Source organism: Filicampus tigris, chromosome 1 (genome assembly GCF_054856515.1).
Source record: "Filicampus tigris isolate MCC_2025a chromosome 1, RoL_Ftig_1.0, whole genome shotgun sequence".
NCBI lineage: Eukaryota > Metazoa > Chordata > Actinopteri > Syngnathiformes > Syngnathidae > Filicampus > Filicampus tigris.
In genome coordinates this window covers 2,728,129-2,750,528 of record NC_141217.1, presented here as the reverse complement: position 1 = coordinate 2,750,528, position 22,400 = coordinate 2,728,129, and the positions used below count along the sequence as shown (strand labels likewise).

General features: G+C 42.6%; 2 protein-coding genes and 1 long non-coding RNA gene across 12 annotated transcripts in view; 2 read left to right on the top strand and 1 right to left on the bottom strand.

Annotated features, from left to right (window-relative positions):
* The window catches only part of atp11a (ATPase phospholipid transporting 11A), a 54,631-nt gene extending 47,083 nt beyond the window's left edge, over positions 1 to 7,548 (top strand). For 2 of the 8 annotated variants that reach the window (XM_086047186.1, XM_086047176.1), the window contains 2 exons: positions 369 to 496; positions 6,027 to 7,548. In XM_086047186.1, coding sequence (XP_085903312.1) covers positions 369 to 496; positions 6,027 to 6,213 — 315 coding nt within the window. In that variant the 3' untranslated portion in view covers positions 6,214 to 7,548. Of the gene's footprint in view, positions 1 to 368; positions 2,898 to 6,026 lie in introns of those variants that run through there. The other 6 variants (XM_086047212.1, XM_086047204.1, XR_015088966.1 and 3 more) reach the window with 6 other exon arrangements.
* Positions 7,549 to 9,076: 1,528 nt separating this feature from the next.
* LOC147152483 (uncharacterized) lies at positions 9,077 to 19,031 on the top strand. 3 transcript variants are annotated; one of them, XR_015088956.1, is made up of 6 exons: positions 9,077 to 9,138; positions 9,879 to 9,949; positions 10,297 to 10,437; positions 11,986 to 12,337; positions 17,169 to 18,570; positions 18,658 to 19,031. XR_015088956.1 is itself a non-coding variant. In XM_086047111.1 (2 exons), the coding sequence occupies exon 1, from the start codon at positions 13,949 to 13,951 to the stop codon at positions 14,750 to 14,752; it is 804 nt and encodes a 267-aa protein (XP_085903237.1). In that variant the 5' UTR covers positions 12,572 to 13,948; the 3' UTR covers positions 14,753 to 18,570; positions 18,658 to 19,031. The 3 variants fall into 3 exon arrangements, 1 of the variants encoding a protein (XP_085903237.1); XR_015088955.1 differs by lacking the exon at positions 9,879 to 9,949; XM_086047111.1 differs by lacking the exons at positions 9,077 to 9,138; positions 9,879 to 9,949; positions 10,297 to 10,437; positions 11,986 to 12,337 and having other exon boundaries at positions 12,572 to 18,570.
* Positions 9,588 to 22,169, bottom strand: LOC147152482 (uncharacterized). Its single transcript, XR_015088961.1, has 6 exons — positions 21,757 to 22,169; positions 20,750 to 20,869; positions 17,143 to 17,273; positions 16,851 to 17,061; positions 16,616 to 16,770; positions 9,588 to 10,529 (listed from the first exon to the last, which is right to left on the bottom strand). It is a non-coding gene; the product is annotated as an uncharacterized LOC147152482 (long non-coding RNA).
* Between the last annotated feature and the right edge of the window lie 231 nt (positions 22,170 to 22,400).

Below are 22,400 nucleotides of genomic sequence, written 5' to 3'. Positions count from 1 at the left end.
TCATGAAGTTTGAACCTGATCATGAGGTGGTTGCGCATGTGTGTTGGCTGCTTGGGTGGTTTGATATGTTTGTATCTCTGGGGCCCTCTGGTGACTGAGTGCTTCCTTTCTACCAAAACATCCATGAGGCTGAACACTCATGTTTCTACTTGCATGGTTTGTTGTTAATAAGGAAGCTATAAAAGTGGACACAACATCCCAGTTGACTAATCAGAGGTAAATATCAAGTTATGCCAATACTAATTCTGGCATTTTTTGTAGTTGGAAGCACGCTTTTGAAACTCTGAACCTAACTGGGATGTTAGTGTATCTCCTTTGCAACGTTCCATAATTACATTTTTTTTTTCTCCGTTCTGATCTTCACGCAGAATGCTGATAAACTATACAAGGGTCAGCTTTCCGAGTTCACCCCCCTGTCATCTATCCATGCTGCTCCCAACGCTGGCAGCCGCCGTCGAGGTTCCGGCAACCGCAAGAACACGCCTAACCCCACAAGGTCTGAACCTTTGACCAAGAAAGCCATGTTGACACGCTGGCACAAGCCCCCAGATTATTGCACCTTCACGCCCCTGCTCGGGTTCACTCATGCCAAGCAGGGCCACACCTTCAGTGGGATTGGGCCGGAGACCTCAGTCTAATTTGTTCATTGACATAAAACAACTGTTTTGTGAGCAGAACGAATCAAATCCTGTTCAAATGGACCAGAAGCTTCAAAGTCGAGCTGTGCTAAGCTAAGTTATCAATGTCACTAAGCGAGTGAACATGTTGCTAATAGCAGGTATGCCTAACCCAACTGCAAGGGATTGAAAGTGACCTTCATGACTGATCCCAAGTCAGCAGCCAAGCATGATACAAAGCCTTGTGGGATGGCTATGGAGCGGACTACATTCCGATAAGGGCTCAGCGTCACAGCTTTGCAGCTCAACATTATCACTGGAATCACGCATACTGGCCCTTTAATTCTGAAGTGCAATTGGGCTGGTGGGATATGTTGGGAGGATTTTTTTTTGTATTATCATGGTTAATCAACCATTGTCATCAATGCAGACTGAAATTATGATAATGATGGCCATGAGAGCACCTCGAGCCCCTATGAACTTAGCAACCATCTCCTTCTCCTTCCTTCTTTCCTTCCTTCTCACTGTCCGCGTGCTCTGTGTCTTTATAGGACTAACTGGTCCTGCCTGCGTACAAACACATTGACCCGAAACACTCCATAGGACACACTGCAACAGTGTAAGAAAGGTGTCTCAAGAGGGCAGAGGCCTACGTGTTTACATCCAACACCTGTAGGCTTCTCCGTGTACCTAGTCTAGCTAGCGTCTAGCATATGGACATTACAGTATGTATTGTGTTTTGCCTGTGTGCGGTAGACATTCTAATAGCATGTATGCTGCCAGCCCTTTACTTGTCAACCTTTAGTTGTGGTCCTTTTTCTAAAGAATCTGCTAGCAGTGCTAGTTGTGCGACTCTGTGCTAGCGGTCTCGTTGCCTTCGATGTTGTCTAGTGAATACTGCATCGCTCATATTTACCATAGGAGTAGTGTGACAATGTGACATCGTGGAGGCTTAAGCTGGTTTACTGTGCTGTAAATCGGTCAATATGCCTGTGATGGTGATACAGTGGTCACAGAAGAGTAGTTTTTATGCAGCTAGCCGAAACGTAAACCCTGTGTATAAATCATCCCAAAGTATCCAGTTGCCACATGCAAGTTTCAATTGCCTCCTCTCCTGTCTTCTTTCTTTCTGTCTCTCCTTCACACTATCCTCCAGTCGTTGTCTCTGTGGCAATGACGCTGCCGAGTGGTCCAGCCCACGTGAGCGCCAGCCTCACTTTGTCCGATCCTCATCTTCACGTGTCGCTGCCGCTCCAGTACGTGAATAGAAAGAAGTAGACGAACTGTTACTCTCTACTTGTTGTCTCTGAACCAAAGCCTTGTCGCTGCTTCCGATTTTTGTAGCTGCTTCCTGTTAGGTGCCTTGTGTAGCCGATATCTCTGCAATGCAGAGTGCATGTGTGGGTGCATCACCGAGCAGGTGAATGTAAACACATCTCACTCCGAAAAGCACTGGAAACCAATCAAAGAACAAACTGCACAAAAATGTTTAACAACTTATGTATAATTTCATGATTTGTATGTCTTGTTTTTATGTTTTATATGCTGCACATGCAGGACTTAAGACTTATTTAAATGCAGTCGACCAATGTTACAAACTGTGACTTTATTTTTAACTAATGTACATGTATTTCTTACATGGGGCGGCATGGCTCAGTGGTAGAGTGGTCGTTTCCCAACCCGGAGGTTGTGGGATCGATCCCCGGCCATTGTGACCATGTCGAAGTATCCTTGAGCAAGGTACCGAACCCCCAGTTGCTCCTGATGCTGCGTCATCAGTAGGTAGATGAGGTACAGTGTAAAGTGCTTTGAGTACCCAAGGTAGAAAAGCGCTATATAAGTGACAGCCCATTTACCATTTACATGAACATCACTTTTTGGACTTGTGTTGCTGTTAGCTAATGGCAGAAGAAGTTCATCTACATTTCTATCTTATCTTGTGTACCTCTAATTAGGCTGTGGTACGTAAACTGTTTTACATCTGGCAACAGTATTGATTTGACACTGTGGATTGGGATGGACGAAATACTTGACCGCGCGTGCAGGCGTGCGGAATACCTTTAAAAGGTTAAGAAAAATGGGGTTCCCTAACACTGCTAAAGATGTATCTTTGTCTGATGAGTTGCCTTTTGCTATAACAACTTCCAAGCCATTTGTGAATTTAGGGGTCACCCAAACTGACAGCTTCCAAACTGAGCGTTTCATTTCACACATTGTTGAATAGTGTCCTGTGTTGCTCATTGCAGACAGTATCTATAAATAAAGGTTGACTCAATACTATGTTCTTTTGGGGAAAAATTTGGGGTCTTTCCTTTTTTTATGCTGTTTTTAACAGTCGTCTCAAGATTCACTTGTGGGTGCTTGCCAACCATTTTGTAGCTATAGAAAGCAATAGTACATTTGCTTTAAAAATAAATAAATAAAGACCTCAATGGGCCGACTAAAGTCAGGTTATCTTTCTTTCAGTCTAACAATGTTAAAGGGCCATTAGTCACCCCCCGAAAAAACTAAATTAATTTATCTTCCCTTCATCATGCTATTATGCAAATGCATTTGCATCTATTATTATTCCGGTTAGTAATAAATTAAGAAAATCTGTTTTTCATGGGAGAAGATAGGAAGTATACAGTGTGCGCCGTTTATTCGAAAATGAGTTGGGGCGGGTGACCACAGAGAGTTGTGGCATTTGCAAAAATAAATGTATCAAGTAATCTGTCCAAATTTTTATTCTTGCATGTTCTTTTGCCATTTTTTTAGTAAGCAAACTTAAATTTCTCTTTGGTTTCAGAGGACTCACGTAGCTTTTCTTCCCGCTGGCAGTGTTAGGAAGACGCTGACATGATTAATTTCACGCCATGCTATCCCCCTCAGTTGTAAAAACAAACAATTATTTGGGACATGTTCTACTATGGTATTATGGTATCTTCAACACGATGGACAGGGGCTGAATTGGCCGACAGGCCAGTTTTACTGCTGCAGTTCACCTGATCTCCACTGAGGTGCAGCACAGCAGTACTGCTTAACCAACAGGCTTTACCTAGTTTCTCATCTATATGTGAACCATTTCAAGTGATGCACAACTACAGTAAAAAGAGACATTACCTTGTTCTTAGTGTTACAAAGTTCTTTCTTGAATCAAGTGGATTGCTGTCGTCCTGTTCACTTCATTTGCAGCCCATCTCTGCTTCTCTGATTCCCTGCCGGGAGACGTGAAGACCGCAAGGATGGAGGAATAAATCATATATCTTGGGTGGAAGGTCAATGTTAAGAGGTGGAGATCGGGGCCTTACATCCTACAGAATTGAAATGGCGATGTCTCTTTGCAACATTTATTTCCAAGAACCTTCAAAAAATGATATGGCATTGTTGACTATACCAATTAAATGCTGAGCTGTTTTACTCAGAAGGCTACAAAATACAAAAAAAATAAAATAAAGCAGGAGGTGAGGTCATGGCTGACATTCCTTCTGAAAAGAATTGGTAAACACACATTGGCTCTAGCACTGCAACGGAGCCATTTACACCTGATGGTCTTCAATCCTCACGTTTATCTGGTTTATCTGCACCAAAAATGTTCCATGCTACTCCATCTAAATTTTATTGGAAATCATGCAAATTATTTTTGTGATTTCTTTTTTTTTTCCATAATCTGTTATCTAAATAACTAAGGAACAGCGGTAACTGAGTTCCAGCAAATAATCAACAGCTCACTTAAGTCAGGCAGGTTTCCTAAATGTAGCCGCCGTCAAGCCCATTCTAAAAAAGAGATCGCTGAATGTCTCCTTGTTAGCAAATTATAGACTCATCTCAAACTAGTCTCATTCGGTCTCAGTGCAGTATTTGATACAATTGATTATAACATACTGTTGAACAGGAACAGTCCAAAAATGGTTTAGGTCTTACTTGGAGGAAAGGAGTTACTTTGTGACCACTGAAAGTTTTGAATCTGATCGAATGGCCATGACGTGGGGTCCCTCAAGGGTCAGTCCTTGAACCCCTTCTGTTCAGTCTATATATGGTACCTTTGCCTCAAATGCTTCAGAACACCAATGTGGGCTATCAGAGTTATGCAGATGACACACAGCTGTATGTCCCCAAATGACGGCAGTTCAGTCAATGTTTTGTGTCACTGTCTCAAGCAAATTAACAACTGGATGAACCAAAATTTCCTTCAGCTAAACAAAAACAAAACAGAGGTAATTGTTTTTATCAATAAAGAAAAGAGGATTGCTGTTAGAAAACACCTGGAGTCACTGTTTTTAGAAACCAAAGACCAAGTCTGAATCTTGGGGTGCTGATAGAATCAGATCTGACTTTCAAAAATAATATCAAACCAATCATTAAAACAGCATTTTACCATCTAGACTGAAGAGTTGCGTGCTCCAAGTAGACCAAGGGAAACTTATCCATGCTTTCATCTCCAGTAGACTTGATTATTGTAACGGTCTTCTTACTGGTCTCCTCAAAAGATCATCAGACAGCTGCAGCTTGGATTGTGACCACAACAAAGAGATCAGAACATATTAGTCCAATCCTAAAGGTTTTACACTGGCTCCAAATTAGCCGTAGAATAGATTTTGAAAATCTGCTACTGGTCTATCAATAACTGAATGGTTTGGGTCCTGAATGCGTTAAAGAAATACTGATTGAATATAAACCCTGTAGGGCTCTGAGATCTGCAGACTCGGGTGAATTAGTGGAGCTCAGAATTCAAGGTGAAAATGGTGAAGCTGTATTTCGCTGTTATGCTGCACACAAATGGAATAAGATGCCAACAGAAGTGAAGCCAGCTCCGAGTGTAAATGCTTTTAAATCCAGGTTAGAAACGTTACTTTTTTTTTTCTCATACCTTTGAAGTCCTCTAAACTATTTTGAATCACTTTCTTTTAGTTATTTTAGGAAACTATGTGCATTTCTTTTCTTTTAAATGATTTTACAGTTTTCAGTTATGTGTTTAAATTGTGTCAATGTACATTCTAGATATTTTTGTAAGCTACTTTTGTTTTCTCTGCTTTACTTCTGATTGTCGTAAACTGTTGTTTGCAAATGCTTGTTGGTTTTGTGTTTTTGCTTGTGTGAAGCGCAATAAGTTGCCTTGTTTATGAAATGTGCTATATAGCGTAAATAAGGCCTGGCCCGTTGGCCGACTGAGGCAGCCAATGGTGTTAAAAAATCTCTGAATTAGCTGTGAAATTGTGTTCATTTTCCATGAATTGTTTGTAACTCAGTTTGTTTTCTTCTTTCATATATTTATTTATCATCATGACCTTGCTTAGAAAACGATGACTTTAGGCTTGCCTTAGTACACACGCATTTAACAGAAAAACTTAAGTCTGATGATTCTTTTGAAAGTTTGTCTTTTGTGTTTACTTTCAACAAGGAGAAAATGTCTTCTTTATTGTTCGGCAGGATCCTCAGCCTTGGCAGCTCCTCTCAAACAAGGGAAATTGTGCAGAAGTGGGGTTTTTTTTTTCGTCTCTTCATCTTTTCAAGATTGCCATGTCTTCAGAATGCGTCACTGTCTTGTCACACAATAGACTCAGGTACCATACCAGAAAATCTGAGTCTGAAGGATGTCTTTTTAGCTGAGAGCTGAGTGTGCTGTCCAGTGTGACCATACAGTTCATATTTACTCCCACCTCTGTCACTGAATTGTCACATGCAGACTGCAAATGATTTATAGGCTGCGTGTTATGAGTACATCATATCATTCCGTTAGTGCTGATGGAATGCCCACCTCTGACTACTACTACTTATAATTTCATGTAATAAACGTGTAGTTATGTATTTAGCAATATGAATTAAGGGTAAGGTTCAACAATAGGTGGAATTTTTTTCGGAACCGTAATAGCTACAGACAATGTTCTGTCATAGTCTGCCTTTTGAGTTTGTTTTTTGACTTTAGTTTCATGTTTTTCCTTGTGTTCTTTTGTCTGTCTTTTGTTAAATTGAGTCCACCTATGCTTGTCATCCCAGTCCTTTGTGTTAGCCAATCAGATCCCTCCTACCCTCTGTGTCTTGTCCAGGTGTTCCTCGTTGTATCGTCAACTTGTCTGTATTTAATTCCCCGCTTTCTTTTAGTCCTGGTTGGTTGGTTGTGATTTGTCAAATTTCTGTCAGGTCAGTATCAAGACCGAGTCCTTTTCCTTTTCATTTCATTTCATTTTCGCCATTTTTGCCTGTTCTTGTTCCGGTGGCGCGAGCACTGGGGCTGCCACCCGAGCCTGTTCCGACAGCGCGAGTCTTGCAGCTCCCATCCGAGACTGTTCATGTTCTGGTGGCGCGAGCCTTGCGGCCGCCAGCCAAGACTGTTCATGTTCTGGTGGCGCGAGCCTTGCGGCCGCCAGCCGCACCTGTTCCTTTTTCGGCGGCGCAAGCTCTGCGGCGGCCGCCTGAGCCTGTTCCGACGGCGCAGGCCTTGTGGCCCCAAGTCTATTCCTGTTCTGGCGGCGCGAGCCTTGCAGACACCACCCGAGCCTGTCTGGCTTCCAGGACGGCCACTGGACTAGCCCCGACAGCGACCGGTGTCCAGGACGCCTGCCTGATTGGTGGGCCGCGAAGCCCCTTCCGCCCACCCGTTTTTTGGGCCTTTTTGTTGGACGTCTGCGATCTGTCCTAAGTTGAGTCCACCTATGCTTTTCATCCCAGTCCTTTGTGTTAGCCAACCAGCTCCCTCCTACCCTCTGTCTTGTCCAGGTGTTCCTCGTCGTATCGTCAAGTTGTCTGTATTTTGTTCCCCGCTTTCTTTCAGTCCTTGTTGGTTTGTTGTGATTTGTCAATTGTCTGTCAGGTCAGTGTCAAGTCCAAGTCCTTTTCCTGAGCGTTTTAGTTTCTTCTGTCCTTGTTGTTTTTGGACATCTGCGTTTTGGTTATCCCAGTGCCTTGTTTGCCTTTTTGTTTTCTTTTAATTAAATATTAATATTGCACTTCATTTTTGCCTCCTGTCTCCCTGAGTTTGGGTCCTCCTCTACACAAACCGACATGTTTCCCTCTAATTTCCAATGTGTCTGAGCATTCACACAAACTCCAAGAGCATTCCTTGGACCACAGTGAGCAAGATCCACAGGTGTGTGTTTATAGATGAATGGACTAACAATTCAGCTTATTCACTGTAGCGAGAAGTGAAGCCACTGGCGGCCATCTTGCATTGCCACTTAAGTGCACCTCACTTATGCATTGATTTCTCTATGGCATTTTCACGTTTACATTATGGCCAAAATACCACAGTGTATGGCATACAGGTGTACTCATAAGTCTAAGTCGGAAGTAGCGCTACTTGCACATTTCATCAGTATGAATGCAACTATAAATTCTCATACAAGGAACTCTATATCTGTGACTGCTACTCAAAGATTTGTCTCTATCATGTGGTCAAAAGTTAGAACCATCAACACTGAAATGAAAGCAAAGCCCATCAAAACAAAATTTGCTGTGAAATGTAAACCTAACCTCTAGAAGTCACGATTCACAATACTGAAATAATGTTCTCTGAATGGTCGATGCCAACAATGAACAGGGGCCTCACTTATCAACGCTGCGTACGCACAAAATGGGGCCTGAAAGATGCGTACGCAAAGTATCTGACCTATCAAAAAAAAACTTGACGGGAAAATTTGCGCAAGTGTACTGCGACTGGACTTATCAACGCTGCGTGTGCCAAAAACTGGACCTGAAAGCTGCGTACGCAGATCCCTGCTTCATAAGTCAGCCACTCCGAAAACAACTTGGCGGAAGGAAGTGCGCACATTTACGGCAGCTCTCAACCATCCGTACGCACCTTTGGGAGACACAGTTGGTGAGAATTTGAAATCATATCATAGGATCATTCCTCCCACACATTCCGTTTCACTTCATGTATTCAAACAAATGTGTTCACTAATGTTTAATCATCAAAAATAGCACATAATATTTTTATATGAAGAAAAGAAAATTTAAAAATAATAATTTTTGTCTGTCTAGACTTTCTAAACAAAGATTATATATATATGAAACAGAAGTATACTTTATTATTGTCAGGTAATTGTCAGGTATTATCAGGTAATAACAATATTAGGAATGATAATATATATATATATATATATACGTTTATATATATATATATATATATATATATATATATATATATATACGTATATATACGTATATATATGTATGTATATATATGTATATGTATATATATGTATATATGTATATATGTATATATATGTATATATGTATATATGTATATGTATATATATGTATATATATATATGTATATACATATGTATGTATGTATACATATGTATGTATATATGTATATATATGTATTCATATGTATATATATATATGTATTTATGAAACAGAAGTATCTTTATTATCATTATTATTATTATTGTTGATCCTAATATTGTTGTTACCTGATAACAAGACAACTGTGAAAACCTTTTTAATGAACGCATGCGTAGATAAGAAAACAAAGATGGCAAACGCGAGAGGATCGGACGGCACTTCCAGCGGCTCAGGAGACGCATCTTCACAGCAGGTAAAGTCAGCAACGTGTATATCCAATTTATTAATATGTATTTCATAATGTCGTTCTGTCTCAAATAATTGCTATGGACTCAGGCTTACGGCGATAGATTCCAATCTAATGATGCATTTCACTGTTAGCATTAGTACTTGGCTAATGTAGCTCTGTTTTCAACGTATCTGTCACCATACCGTTGTTTAGTCACTTGTACCCACAATTCAGCACATTAACAAAAATGTATGTATTGTATGGATGCTGTTAATAGCTCTTGCTAAATTGATTGCTCCATTTTATTAATTTAAGTAGTCTCACAGAACTACAAAGACATTATAGTCTCTTAATTTCAAAGAAAAAAACTTAAGCAAAATGTCCCATAATTTGTTTCTACTTTGTAGACATGTCACTGAGTCCGATTGTCTTTGAGCTCTCTTTAATAGAAATGTAGTGACACGAAAGGGCAGTGAGGTTTTATAAATATTTTATAAAATTGTATTGTATTGTATATTCTAACAAATTATTGATTGTATATGAACAAGAAGAGCAAATCATTATATATCAGTACACATTAACCAAGTATTTAATGGGTTACACATTTGAGTTACACTCACCAAAAATCCGTTTACAATGCTGTACTACTAAAATATTATTGACTGTCAGGATATCTATTTTGAAGGCTTCATGCACAAGCCAACAAAGTTGTGCACATTTTAATTGAAAATATTAGTTTCAATACAATTTTTTTTCTTTTATAGTAGTAGCAACAAGATGGCTCATGTCATGCCTGAAGAACAGTAGCAGTATTGATTCGATCAAAAAGACGAGGGTAACACTAATTCATTTTCTTTTTAACATACAGCATATCGTCCCTGTCCTGTGAAAAACACTTATGTCCAATTTTGGAACATTTTTTAATTTTCATGTTAATGCGATGTCTGTAAAGCGGAAACACTATTCACGTAAAACTAATCAAATTGAAAAAACTGGAGATAAGTGTTTTTCACATGACAGCCACAATATGTAGCTAACAATATACATTTTTAATTCAGAGTCACATTTATCGATGTTATTATTTAGTTGAATAATTTATTTTGATTGCATATTATCGAAGTTACTATCATCTCAAACAGTATACTTTGCCTGATAAATATTTTTATGTAATTATATTTTCAGAAATGTATGTCCAGGATGATCTCTTTGGTGACGGGCACAACTCTGACCCTGCATGCTGACTTGAAGTGTAATTGCAAGTCACTGGTAATGGCTGAGATCCAGACGGAGTGGGCTGAAAAAACAGCAGAGTTGGAGATGGAGGTAAACACTGATGACAATCTAGATCGACGATGAACACATGCCCTCAGATGGACCGCCTGACTTGGGGGACGGTGTCAATGACGACGTGGAGACTGAAACAGAGCCACGAGAAAATGACAACATAGAAATTAAAATACTTGACAAAATCATGAGTACTAAATTGCATAATTATGCAACACATCAGAGTATAATAGACAAATTATTTCACGGAGTATATTATTTGTAGGCATAACATTTATTATTCAATATCATTGGACACTATGAACAGACAATACAATTTGTATGTGAAATTGTATTTATGTACGTCAGTTTCAATCAGTTGAAATCTGATTCCTGACACCACACATGAAGAATTTACACATTGTTTGATACATTTTCTACAGATGTAACGATTAATCTAAAATAAATGTAAACTGCATAAAATATGCATCGATGTAAAAAAAAAAAAAAGAAAGTAAGACATTAGAATCGATTCGCAGCACCATGTTAACAATAGCCGCTCTCAAATTATTTGGCGCAAATTTTTCTCTCAAAAATGCCTCATCTCCCACTTTAGAAAAAATGTTTGGTGCCGAGGAAGGGTGAAATATGTTTACAAATCCGGTAGTTCCTTTAGTATTTATAGGTAGTTTCATAGTATTAGTGCAACTCAGCATAGTGTATTGTTTTTTGGTTCCATTTTAAAATGCACTAAACATTCAGCCATAAAATATTTACGGCCACAATTCAATTTCAATTACTGGTACTCCACTAAAAACAAGTCAGGAATGCTGGTACAACCTGCACAGTTTAGTACAAGTTGAATGTACTATCATCTTGTCTTTATTCTTTTTTACGATACCTTTAAGAGTTCTAGCTGTAAGCTACTGATAGTCATATAAGAGCAGCTGCTTGCTGGTGCGATTATGCCGCAATTTACATATGATTGATTAGTCAACTAATCGCAACTCCTGTTGGTGAATAGTCGACTAGCAAAATAATCGTTTGTGACAGCCCTCTATGACACTTGAATCTGGGCTGGAGTAAATCGTTACATCCAGGACATTTACAGTGGACCTATTAAAATAATTTCCGGAGAAAACGTAATGGGGTATGCTGAACAGGTTCTGATGATACTGCAGTGGTTTACAAAGTGCTGCAGCTGGGCTGATTTGCTCAGAATGAAGAAACTACAAAAAAAGAGATCATTGTTAATAGGATTCAGATGGTTTTGTATCAATGCAACCACTTGTCAAAATACCATTGAGTAAATTCAAATTTTTTTTTCAGTGTACTGACAAACTATAATTTGATGCATATAAAACACACAGTGACATTTCATATATTTTTCTAGGAATACACAATCACAAGTTTGCTCCGTGGGGCAGATTCATAATTTGCTCTTATTATGCATTCTAGATATTATATAGAGACTCAACTGTTCTACAACTAGGTACCAATAAAGGCTGCTGGTGGTTTGGCTATGCCAGAGTTACAGAGGAGACGCAGAGTGAACTCTCAGTCAGCGGTGAGCGCGGTAAAAAGTTGGACATTTTTTCTTCTGAACAGAGCATGTTCGAGAAGCCGAGTGAGACCAAAGATAAGTAACGGGCAGCGAGGTTATTATCTGGCAAGTGCCTCCACCTTTCACGAGCGACTTGAGGAGTTGCCGTCCACCACAGCGGAGAGAACGCGCTTCACCAAGCGAATGCGCATTCTCAGCCCGGCGGCCACCAGATACGATCACGAGCTAGCAAGTAGCTAGCTTGCCCAGCGGACACAAGACATCCACAGCCGTTCGTGGTGCATCACAGTCAGGCTGTGAGCATCGGCTGGACTGGGCAGCGTCTTCAGAGTCCACCGTCGTAACAGCGGTCGGCCGCCCTCGACAGCGGAGCTCCTCCCCGACGTTTAGCTGCAGGTACACTCACTCCCTTGCTGGCGGAGAAAATCTTTCTCCGCCCCTACCCTCCAGTAACCGCGGCAATGTTGGCCAGAACATTTTATTAGTATGAATTTGAGCGCCCAACTAAATTGTTTGTCATTAATAACCATTTTTTTCAGTGTGATAAACTCTAATTGTTCATTTGATTCCCTCTCGCTCTCTCTACACCTCAGTTGAATTTAGTACAAGTAATTAAGTAGTTAAGGCATCCGCCAAACCCATCCATCCATTATCTATACCGCTTATCCTCACAAGGGTTGCGGGAGTGCAGGAGCCTATCCCAGCTGTCAACGGGCAATAGGCCAGGGACACCCCGAACTGGTCGCCAGCCAATCGCAGGGCACACAGAGACAAACAAACATGCACACTCACAATCACACCTAGGGGCAATTTAGAGTGTCCAATTAACCTACCATGCATGTTTTTGGAATGTGGGAGGAAACCGGAGTACCCAGAGAAAACCCACGCAGGCACGGGGAGAACATGCAAACGCCACACAGGGAGGCCGGAGCCGGGATCGAACCCACGACCTCTGAACTGTGAGGCGGACGTGCTAACCAGTCGACGAAATTCCTCTAAGCTCCGGCACAAATTTTGGTCCTTCGAGACGGATTTATCAGACTAGGACGTCTAGAGAGAGCGAAAGGTCTTCAGTAAAATGTCATATTTCCCCTGCTGAAGTTAAGTCACGCGCTGTTAGAGAATGCCGAAAGCCCTTGAGACTAGATGACTATGTCATGAGTACACCAGACGAAGAGACAAACAGTATTCCTAGTCTAAAGAGCGATCAGCGTGTGCTAAACACACCAGCTGACCAGACAGCAGTGGACTTTAGTACCACGCTGACGTTAGAGACGCCCCAGCCAATAGAGGGTGCTACAGCCACACCGCTGGAAGATATGACTACTAACACTTCCCAGCTGCCTGAAGAGGATGAGCAACAATGATGGCAGGCCAGACCCAGTTACGACCCACTCCACAACTCCCCCCAGGGAGCGCCATCCCATTCTTTAAAGATGATTCTAGGAGCCAGTATCATGACATGAGAATGTGCCTTGAGTTCCTCTTAGGTGGTGCCAACTACAGCCAGCAACAAAAGTTCCTCGCGCTGTCCATGCACTGTAAGTTACCAGCAGCCAAGCTCATATGCAACGCATATTCCCCCACTCCCTACACTTCATCCATACAGGCTCTTGACGAGCGTTGAGGACGCCTGTGGGACCACATTGGATGAGCTCTATGAGCTGGGAGAAATGGCAGACATAAAAGACGACCATGCTCTGGACGCGTACTCGCTGAAGATCCAGGCACTAGTGGGCATGCTGAAGTTCCAGGGGGATGCCGGTCACAGAAAGCTATACGCAGGCTCCAACGTAGAACGCTTTGTTAGGAAGATTCCAAAAGAGAGGGAAGAAAGGTTCCGGCGGGAACATGAGCGTCTCTACCCCAACCAACTGCTGTCTAACCTCGTGGAGTTTTCGGAGTTCCTGAGGTCTGAGATGAGGCATATCCGCCTACCCAAGCGTGAAGAAGCGAGGCGAGTCTGACCGAACCTCAAGCAACAAGGGACGGTCAGAAGCAGAAAATATGGATCTTCTCACCATCCAACCAGGGCGCACGACCATCAGTGGAGAGAGTGTGGCCTTTACCATCACACCGGTCGAACGGCCTAAAGAAGCCCACAAAGTGAGTCACGTGTTTACTGCCGCCGAGTTGTGCCTTTCCCAGTACGGCTACCCCATGGAGTTCCTGATGAAGAGGCACCCTCATCTCTGCAACCTGGGGATCGACTCTGCAAAGGAGGTGAAGCCCACCCTCCTGCTCGGCTCTGATAACGTGCGTCTCATTTTACCCAAGCACATCATTAAGGGTCCACCTGGATGTCCTGTCGCTCTGCAAACCCCATTGAGCTGGACCCTCAAGGGCCCAATCCATCTAAGAAATGGCAACACCCGTCGGACCCACTGCCTCTACATAGGAGCTGGACATGAAGACATGGCACTGCTAGGGAACATCCAGAAATTATGGCAGATGGACGTCACTCTGTACAAGAACGAGAAGATGCACACTTGCTCCAAGGAAGACAAGAGTGCTATGGATCTTCTCCAAGCGAGAACCAAGTGTGCCTGTGTGCGCGGTGTCCTTAGATATGCTACACCGCTCTTGAGAAGAGAGCCCATGCCAGTCTTCAAGGTTCCCCCGTGCATAGTGATGCCGTGCCTGCTCAGCACAGAACGAAGACTCAGCAAAGACCCCGAGACAGCTACCGCCTATGCTGAGGAGATGCACAAACTCATTGAGTCGGGATTGGTCAGGAAGCTGGAACCTGCGGAGGCGGAAAGAAGTGCTGAGTTATGGTACCTTCCCCACCACAATGTCAAGCACAACTGAAAGAACAGAGTGGCTTTTAACTGCAGCTTCTAAGTATGCCAACAAAACCTGAACCCTTGTTGTGCCACCTACGCCCTGCAGCATCGCGTCGACGGCGGCACCGCGTCCCCTGGTGTCTCCGATGTTGTCCATCACAGCTTCTATGTGGACAACTGCCTCCACAGCGTGGAGACAGCAGAAGAGGCACGCAAGCTGGTGAATGATCTTCGCACCTTCCTGGCCACCGCTGGCTTTGATGTCCGCCAGTGGGCCAGTAATGACCCTGAGGTCATCTGAGACCTCCCAGAGGAAGCGAAGTCTGACAGTAATGAGACCAGGGTTCCCCAGTCCAGTGACAATGCCCAGGAGATGCCGCTGGGTCTCCTCTGGCGCTTCGAATCTGACACCCTGTGCTACCGGCACAAGAAGATCAAGCCTCATCACTACGTCACCATGAGGTCGATCTACAGTACACTGGCAAGTCAATATGACCCGTTGGGTCACATCAACCCCTACACGAGCCGCGCCAAGGTTCTGGTCAGAGAGCTTTGGACAGAGAAAAGGGGGTGGGATGAACCCCTGTCTGAGTCACCTGGGGCCAAGTGGAAGGAATGGGAGGAAGAGCTCCACCCTCTAAGAGATCGAGTTCTCCAGGAGCTACTTTCCTCCGGAGGTGAGTCTGACCAGCAGCAAGATCTCCCTTCACCTGTTCTGTGATGCATCCGAGATGGCCTACGGTGCAGTAGCATACCTGCGCGCGGATGGTACAGTTCGCGTCTCCTTCATCCTCGCGCGCTCAAGAGGCTACAGTCAATTCCCAGACTGGAGCTCTGCGCTGCGCAAAGTGGGGCCCAGATGAGAACAATGCAAAAGGACGAGCTACATCTGCCACTGTATGAGGTTTGGATGTGGTCCGACTTCACAACCGTCATCCAGTGGATCCAGTCAACCTCGTGTAAATACAAGGTCTTTGTAGGGACTCAGGTGACGGAGATCGAAGAGCTCGTGGGAACCAGCTGTTCGCGCTACGTAGGAACCGATGTCATCACCAGAGGTGCAACCCTCGAGCAATTGGCCCGTCCCAACTTCTACCACCAAGGACCAGATTTCCTCTGCGAGCCAGAAACCAAGCGGCCTCCTCCCCCGAACCTGGATACCGCAGAGATGGAGGCGGAACTAAAGAAGTCCATCTTCTGCGGACTCACAGGACTCCAAGACATTCAGACCGATGGTCCAAAGGCTGAAGACTGCCATACATTAGAGGAGCTTCAAGAACGGACCTTCCGCCATAGGAACCCCAACCTGGGAGACACGACCCCCCTCAATGCCGACGACTACGCCGCAGCTGAGATTATGTTGCTGCAGAGGTTGCAACGGCAGGCTTTCGCAGTGGAGATTGCATGTCTCGAACGGAAGGTAGAGCTACCATGAGACAGTAAACTGAGACTACTGACCGCCGAGCTGGACGATAAGGGCGTCATACGCGTCGGAGGCCGCCTTTGACGGGCTCAGGGCCTCACAGAGGACAGCAAACACCCCATCCTACTCCCCTCGAAACATCCGGTGACCAACCTGGTGATCCGCCACCATGACACCAAGCTGTATCACCCTGGTGCGGAGTGGCTCTTTGCTGAGCTCAGGAGGAGGTTTTGGATTCTTCGCGGACGGGAGTCAGTGCGACGATGCAAACGGTCATGTACAGCCTGCCAGAAGCTAAGAGCTCAGCCCACCACGCCACAAATGGCTGACCTTCCACCCAGCCACCTGCGTCTCCAAGAAGCACCCTTCTACAACACAGGTATGGACTGCTTCGGTCCATTCACCATCAGGGCAGAAGTTGAGAGAGGAACTGCTAAAATATGGGGAATCATTCAAGTGCCTCACCACGAGAGCTGTCCATCTCGAGGTGTTGGCCAAATGACAGCAGACAGCTTCCTCCAGTTGTTCCGCCGATTCACGGGAAGGAGAGGGTGACCCCATACTATCTGGTCCGATCACGGGACAAATTTCCGTGGAGGAGAAGCTGAGCTCAACAGGAGCTACAACCAGATGAGTGAGGAGTTGAAGAAAGAGCTGGCGAGTCAGCAGGTCAGTTTCCCCTACAACCCTCCAAACGCACCCAAATTCGGTGGGTCCTGAGAGAGAGAGGTCAGGTCCGTGAAGTCTGCCATCAGTGCCACGCTCAGAGCTCAGTTCCCCAAAGCAGTCTTCAACACCGTGCTGGTGGAAATTGAAGCAATAGTGAACTCCAAGCCACTGGAGTGCGTTTGCACGTTTGGGCCAATGTGCGAACAATGATCGCCAGTGCAACGAGGCTCAAGTATTTTTTGCTAAAGGGGAAATAAAACATAAACAAGGTGTCAGCCAGGAATTCATGGCAAATAGAGAGATGTTCATGACGTTAAGTAGACCTGCTGTGTGTTTTGGATGCCGGCAGGGGGAAGTATCACAGAGCCAGGCAGGTGATGGTTGTCTCCACGCTGTTACTCAACCTTCTGCTGCAACAGTACCATGTGAACCACGAGCACAAATGGCAGAAGAACTGCACACACAAACACAATCAATACGCGATGGAATGGACATTCCTTCAAGACAGAAACAGGTTGGGTTACCGTCCATTTTGCAACGTCTTGATTTTCCAGTTCTCGGAAAAGGAAGAAAAATTTGAGATCTGCAAACGCAGTGGCGAGTGCTTTAAGTAGGCGGGGCAGCCAAATCTGCAACCAAAACTATTATGTTGCTCCATTATTTTGTCAATATGCAAACAAATTTACATTACACAGAGAGCTACGCAGACACATTGCTGGGTGTTTTTCATTTCTTCCCTTGAAGCTTATTTTATTACAAACAAGGAGGGCTTTACAACTGATACCACCTACCGGTACACAATGGTATAACATGTTCATACATAACATCTCCTTCCCTCCTTAAGATATGATGTCAACAACATGTGACAGATGTTGTTTAACCCCCTGTTGTTATTTGTCCATTTTTTAAATAAAATTTAAAAAAAGCATTGAAAAAAAAAACCTCTAGGGTGCTGATACTTCACCAGGGTTGTTAAAACATGCTGAAGTTCAAAATGGAACCATGCTGCAGTTTCTAAATTATTGCATAAGGGAGAGGCAGATTTACACGAGGTTGTTGTTAAAATGTGTGCTGAGCGATTTAACACCCCTAAAACACCAGGTGGCGCCAGACACTAATGAAGGATTTTGCTTGCACAGAAACGATTACATTTAACTCAAATTTCATGCCTTAAAATTTGTCAGCAAGTGTTGGAAATTCTGCAAGAGGGGTGCGTGAGTGAGTGTGTGCACGCACACACACGCACACACGCACACCCACACACGTGGATACGGCTCAGTTTGAGAGGGTATGATGCAATGACTTTTTTGTTGTCATTTTACAAATATCTGAAGGAAAGTGTCAGTACTGCAAATGTGCCATTTCCTTCATGATTCGATACATACGTAACCTGTGGGGCACTATGACCCAGTGGCCACCACATGTAACAGACAGAAGGCAGCCTACCCTTTTAATCCCGTGAGATTTCCTAAACTCACGTTTGTTCTCGCCATGTGTGCAGTCATTTGAGGTCAGAGGTCTGAATGTCCCAATTAAGGAATCAAACACTGTTGTTTTATGGTTACTGGTACAGTACATGTGATTTTTTGATGACAATAAACTGACTGTCATTATTCTGTCAAAATATATTGTGAATGGTTGTTGCCACCAACCCAAATTGAACAGCTGTAGCCAAGTGTACCACACCAACAGACCAGTGTTGAGCGAAATAGCCTGCACCAGCAGAGAACCCCTTGAATGGGTTGACTGAGGTGAGAATATTTAATTTAGTGTGAATGGTGTTTTATTTTTGAATGATTGGACCACCATGTAGGCTCAACCACTCCTTTTTGTTGCAGGCTGTATTGGTGCGGCACACCACTAAACAGCCACTGTTCCTCCTAATTCTATGTCAACCGCAGCCTACTCCAACTGCCTTTGCAACTCTGTGCCTTAGTTCATTTACCACTGAAAGTCTTTGTGCCAAATTATAGTCTTTTCATCAGTTATTTCTTCTGGTTGCTGTGTGTTTGTTTTGCAGTACTTTTAGAGTGGCATGTTGGCGGTGTATTTGTTTATTCTTTGATGTGCAAAGTGTGTTTTATTGGCGCTGTGTGCCCATACACTGTATTTGGTACCGTTTCTTTTAGTGGTTTCCTGTCCTATTGCACAGTTCTCCCCTTCCATGTAGTTTGTTCTTAACAAGATTAATTGTAAAATAAATCTGGTTTGCACTAGCCTCTGCCATCTGACTCGTTTATCGCGAACCTAAAGTGGGGATAAGTTTAAAGGGCATTCAGTTTTGGGGTTCCCCCAGTTATAGTTTAACAGGTTTTTTTTTATAAACATACCAAACCGTTAAGGTTTCACATATCTCGATATATGTATCTTGAAATACACTTTGAAATATATTTCAAAGTGTATTTCAAGTGCACTGGCATATACATGTGCACGCGTGTTTGTGCTGATCAATCCAACAAACCTGACAAACGGTGTTCCTCCAAAATACCTATGTAGGCTACTTACCAAGTGTTTTTGTGCAGATATGAATATATTTTGGGCCATTTTCTTTCAATCCTATTGGTTCAGGGCATTTCTGGGGAAGTTTATAGGGCTTTTTTCTCAGTTTCTTCCCAACGCTGACTAGTACCTGCAGCAAAGACATTTCACTGGAGGATGCGCGTCAATCAGTTTTAGAAACTTCTAAACAAGAGTCCCTCTCTAAATTATATAATGTTGTTGTAACTTTTTTTCTTTTACCTTTCTAAGCTTCTAATTATGTTGCGTTTAGCATTTTCCAAATATAGGGCAAATTAAGAGTTGTGGTCGTAACACAGTACTGCCATTATTGTCCATAGAGGGCATCAAAAATAAATAAATAAATATAAGCTATATATGTATCGATAGCTAAGGTCCCCCGTGAACATTTTGAGTGGTTGAAAGTGATAAAATATTCAGAAATGACTGAGTTATCACAGTTCAAAGGTGGTGACATTTTTTTTTTGTAACAAATACCGTAAGTCTAGTGTTTTTAGGAAAATTGCCATTTTCGAAAAAACCAAGGTGCAAAAAAAAGATCTTTTGTTATGGGTTATTTACCTAGTCAACATGTAATAGCTTCCAAAAATGTATACTCTAAACTATTTTCAATAAAAGCAAATAATTATCTTAGCAGAAATTGTTTGGATAACAATGAGAATGATAAAACACGGAAGACGTTCTCTAACTGGTTTTGATTTTTTTATTAGGAATATAACAATTAATCAGATGTCAATTTATTATTTTTTTTTTGCTTAGAATATGCATCAATGCAAAAAAAATTAAATGAATCAATTCTCAACGCCAACAAATATTTTTTAAAAATCAAATCAAATTAGGGAACTGAAAATCCAATCGAATCGGGGATTGAGTTAATCGTTACGTCCCTATTTTTTAGACATTCACCTAAACTTGGTGAAATTCCTGCCCAAGAAGGAAGACCTGTGTCATCACCTGTTTAAAATCAGGATATGACTGCATATGTTTGATAGGAAGGCTAATTGTTTGTACACGCGCTGACACGAGGATAGCAAACTGTGTGCTGTCCAAACTGCAAATCACACGTGTGCAGGAATTCTACGGATATTTTGAAGTTCCTCTTCTGTTCAGGTTGAAGAGGAACGTGTCCCTGTCCAGTAATCCACTGCGGGAATGCGCTTGGGGAGAGGTGACTTGTAGATTCACCTACCTCTGGATGTTCACCTTTTCAGAGACAGATGAATAAAATAAGTATGTGAATAAAATAGACATTGTTTACCTCCACTAGTTTACATGTACAATTTGGAACTCTAATATATGACAAAAGTGCATTCACAATGATAACATAATCTACATGGCCAATTTACGATGTGTTAGAGAGAGTAAGTACATAGAACGTTTACAAGAACAAATCTATGGAAGAAAAGAAATTACATTCTTCCAGCTCCTGCAAGAAGTCCTGAAGATGGTTCAGGAGGGTCACTTCTACCTGCTCCTTGTTTGAGCCCTTTTCACTGCAGGATGGCATGCCCCAAAAACAAAGTCAGAATCAGCCTGAAACAAAGAATATCACAAGTGACGTAGAGTTAGAAGAGCAAGTGGCACTGATGACAATAAAGCCAGTGAATGAGGGAAATTGTCCAACAAATCAAAAACTGTCAGCAGACAAGCGGTGGGGATGGGAAAGGAGAGAGAAGCAAAGCAATTTTAAAAAAAGTTATGTTTTCTTGTTGCTATACACACACTGCCCAAAGGCTGACACAAGGACATGTCCCTGACAATGCAAATTAAAATCAGAAAATATAGGCAGGAGGCAGTACAAACATCTATAGACACATTCACCACCTCACACTTTTAGTGAGTTGGTCATTGTGATTATTGAGGTGGATTACCATTACTTTTCTATGTCTATACAATTATTAATTTCTAGGGCCCGCAAGAATGCTGAGGTTTTTTTTTTCTTCTAAAAGGTAAAGGCTGTGATGGGTCCTTGATACACATCACATATTTATATACTTTCACAGCAAGCAGTTGCAGCTCTAACACAGCGCTTTACACATTTAACATAAAAAATAAGTATTTAACAGAACACACGCAGCAGTTACATATGCACGGTTAAAACTGCAATCAATACAGTGTATTGAAGATACAAGATACTTTCTGTACCAGTTGTTTATGGGCCCTTTGGATGGTACTCTCTGTTCAATCTGGGGCTGAAAGCACGCTGGCTTGCCTTGCTTCGTTACAGCTGTAGCTGTTGTGAAATTAGCTATACTGTATAATAAAATTGTATCGTATTGTATTGCATAAACCCCTTTCTTTAAGTCAACAGTGCCATCTAGAGGAGTGAAAAAGTAAAACAACTGGTTAATGAAGCACATTTGAAGCCGAATTTTCCAATCACTACAATACATCCCTAATAAAGCCTACAGTCAACTCACCTTCACCTCCAGCCCAGGGTACAAAGAGTGGCTGACAGATATCAGTGTAGTGGCTCATTAGCTCAGCGAGACCATGTAATTTTAGTAGAGCTATCAATTTAGCGTGTTATTTTCGGCGTTAATCCAACCCCCTTTTGACGCCGTCGATTTTTTTGATCGCGCGATTAAGGTTTTCATAGCAACCAGCGGCTGCATTGATAAAGTCTGCTGGTCACCATGATCTATACATGTATATTAAAAAAAAAAAAAAAAGCTTTTGAGTAGAGGAGGCGTTACATCTGCTTCAAAATATTGACGATGAGGATGATTTGCTCGGCAGACACATGCACGGCTGTGTCCCCCTTAGGGTTAGGCACCGAAAACCCGGAATCGGGTGGAGTTGGTTCTATAATTCCGCTTCCCGGAAACGGTCAGATTTTAGAATGTCGGTGCTAGGTTTCGATTCCTAGTTGGCCGCGCGGAAGAGCTACGAACGAAGTACGACCGATTTAAAATCATATATATATGTGCGCGCGTGGCGTGCAGCCTAGGGCTATGGGCTGATATTTGTGCCACTAGAAACTGAATCTGAATTGCTTAACTTGAATATTTGAAATGAAAACTGAATTATTGAATTGAAAACTGAAATGTTGAATTGGAAATCT

Coding starts and splice junctions, on each gene's coding strand:
- LOC147152483 (XM_086047111.1), top strand. CDS start 13,949: ATGGATCTTCTCACCATCCAACCAGGGCGCACGACCATCAGTGGAGAG.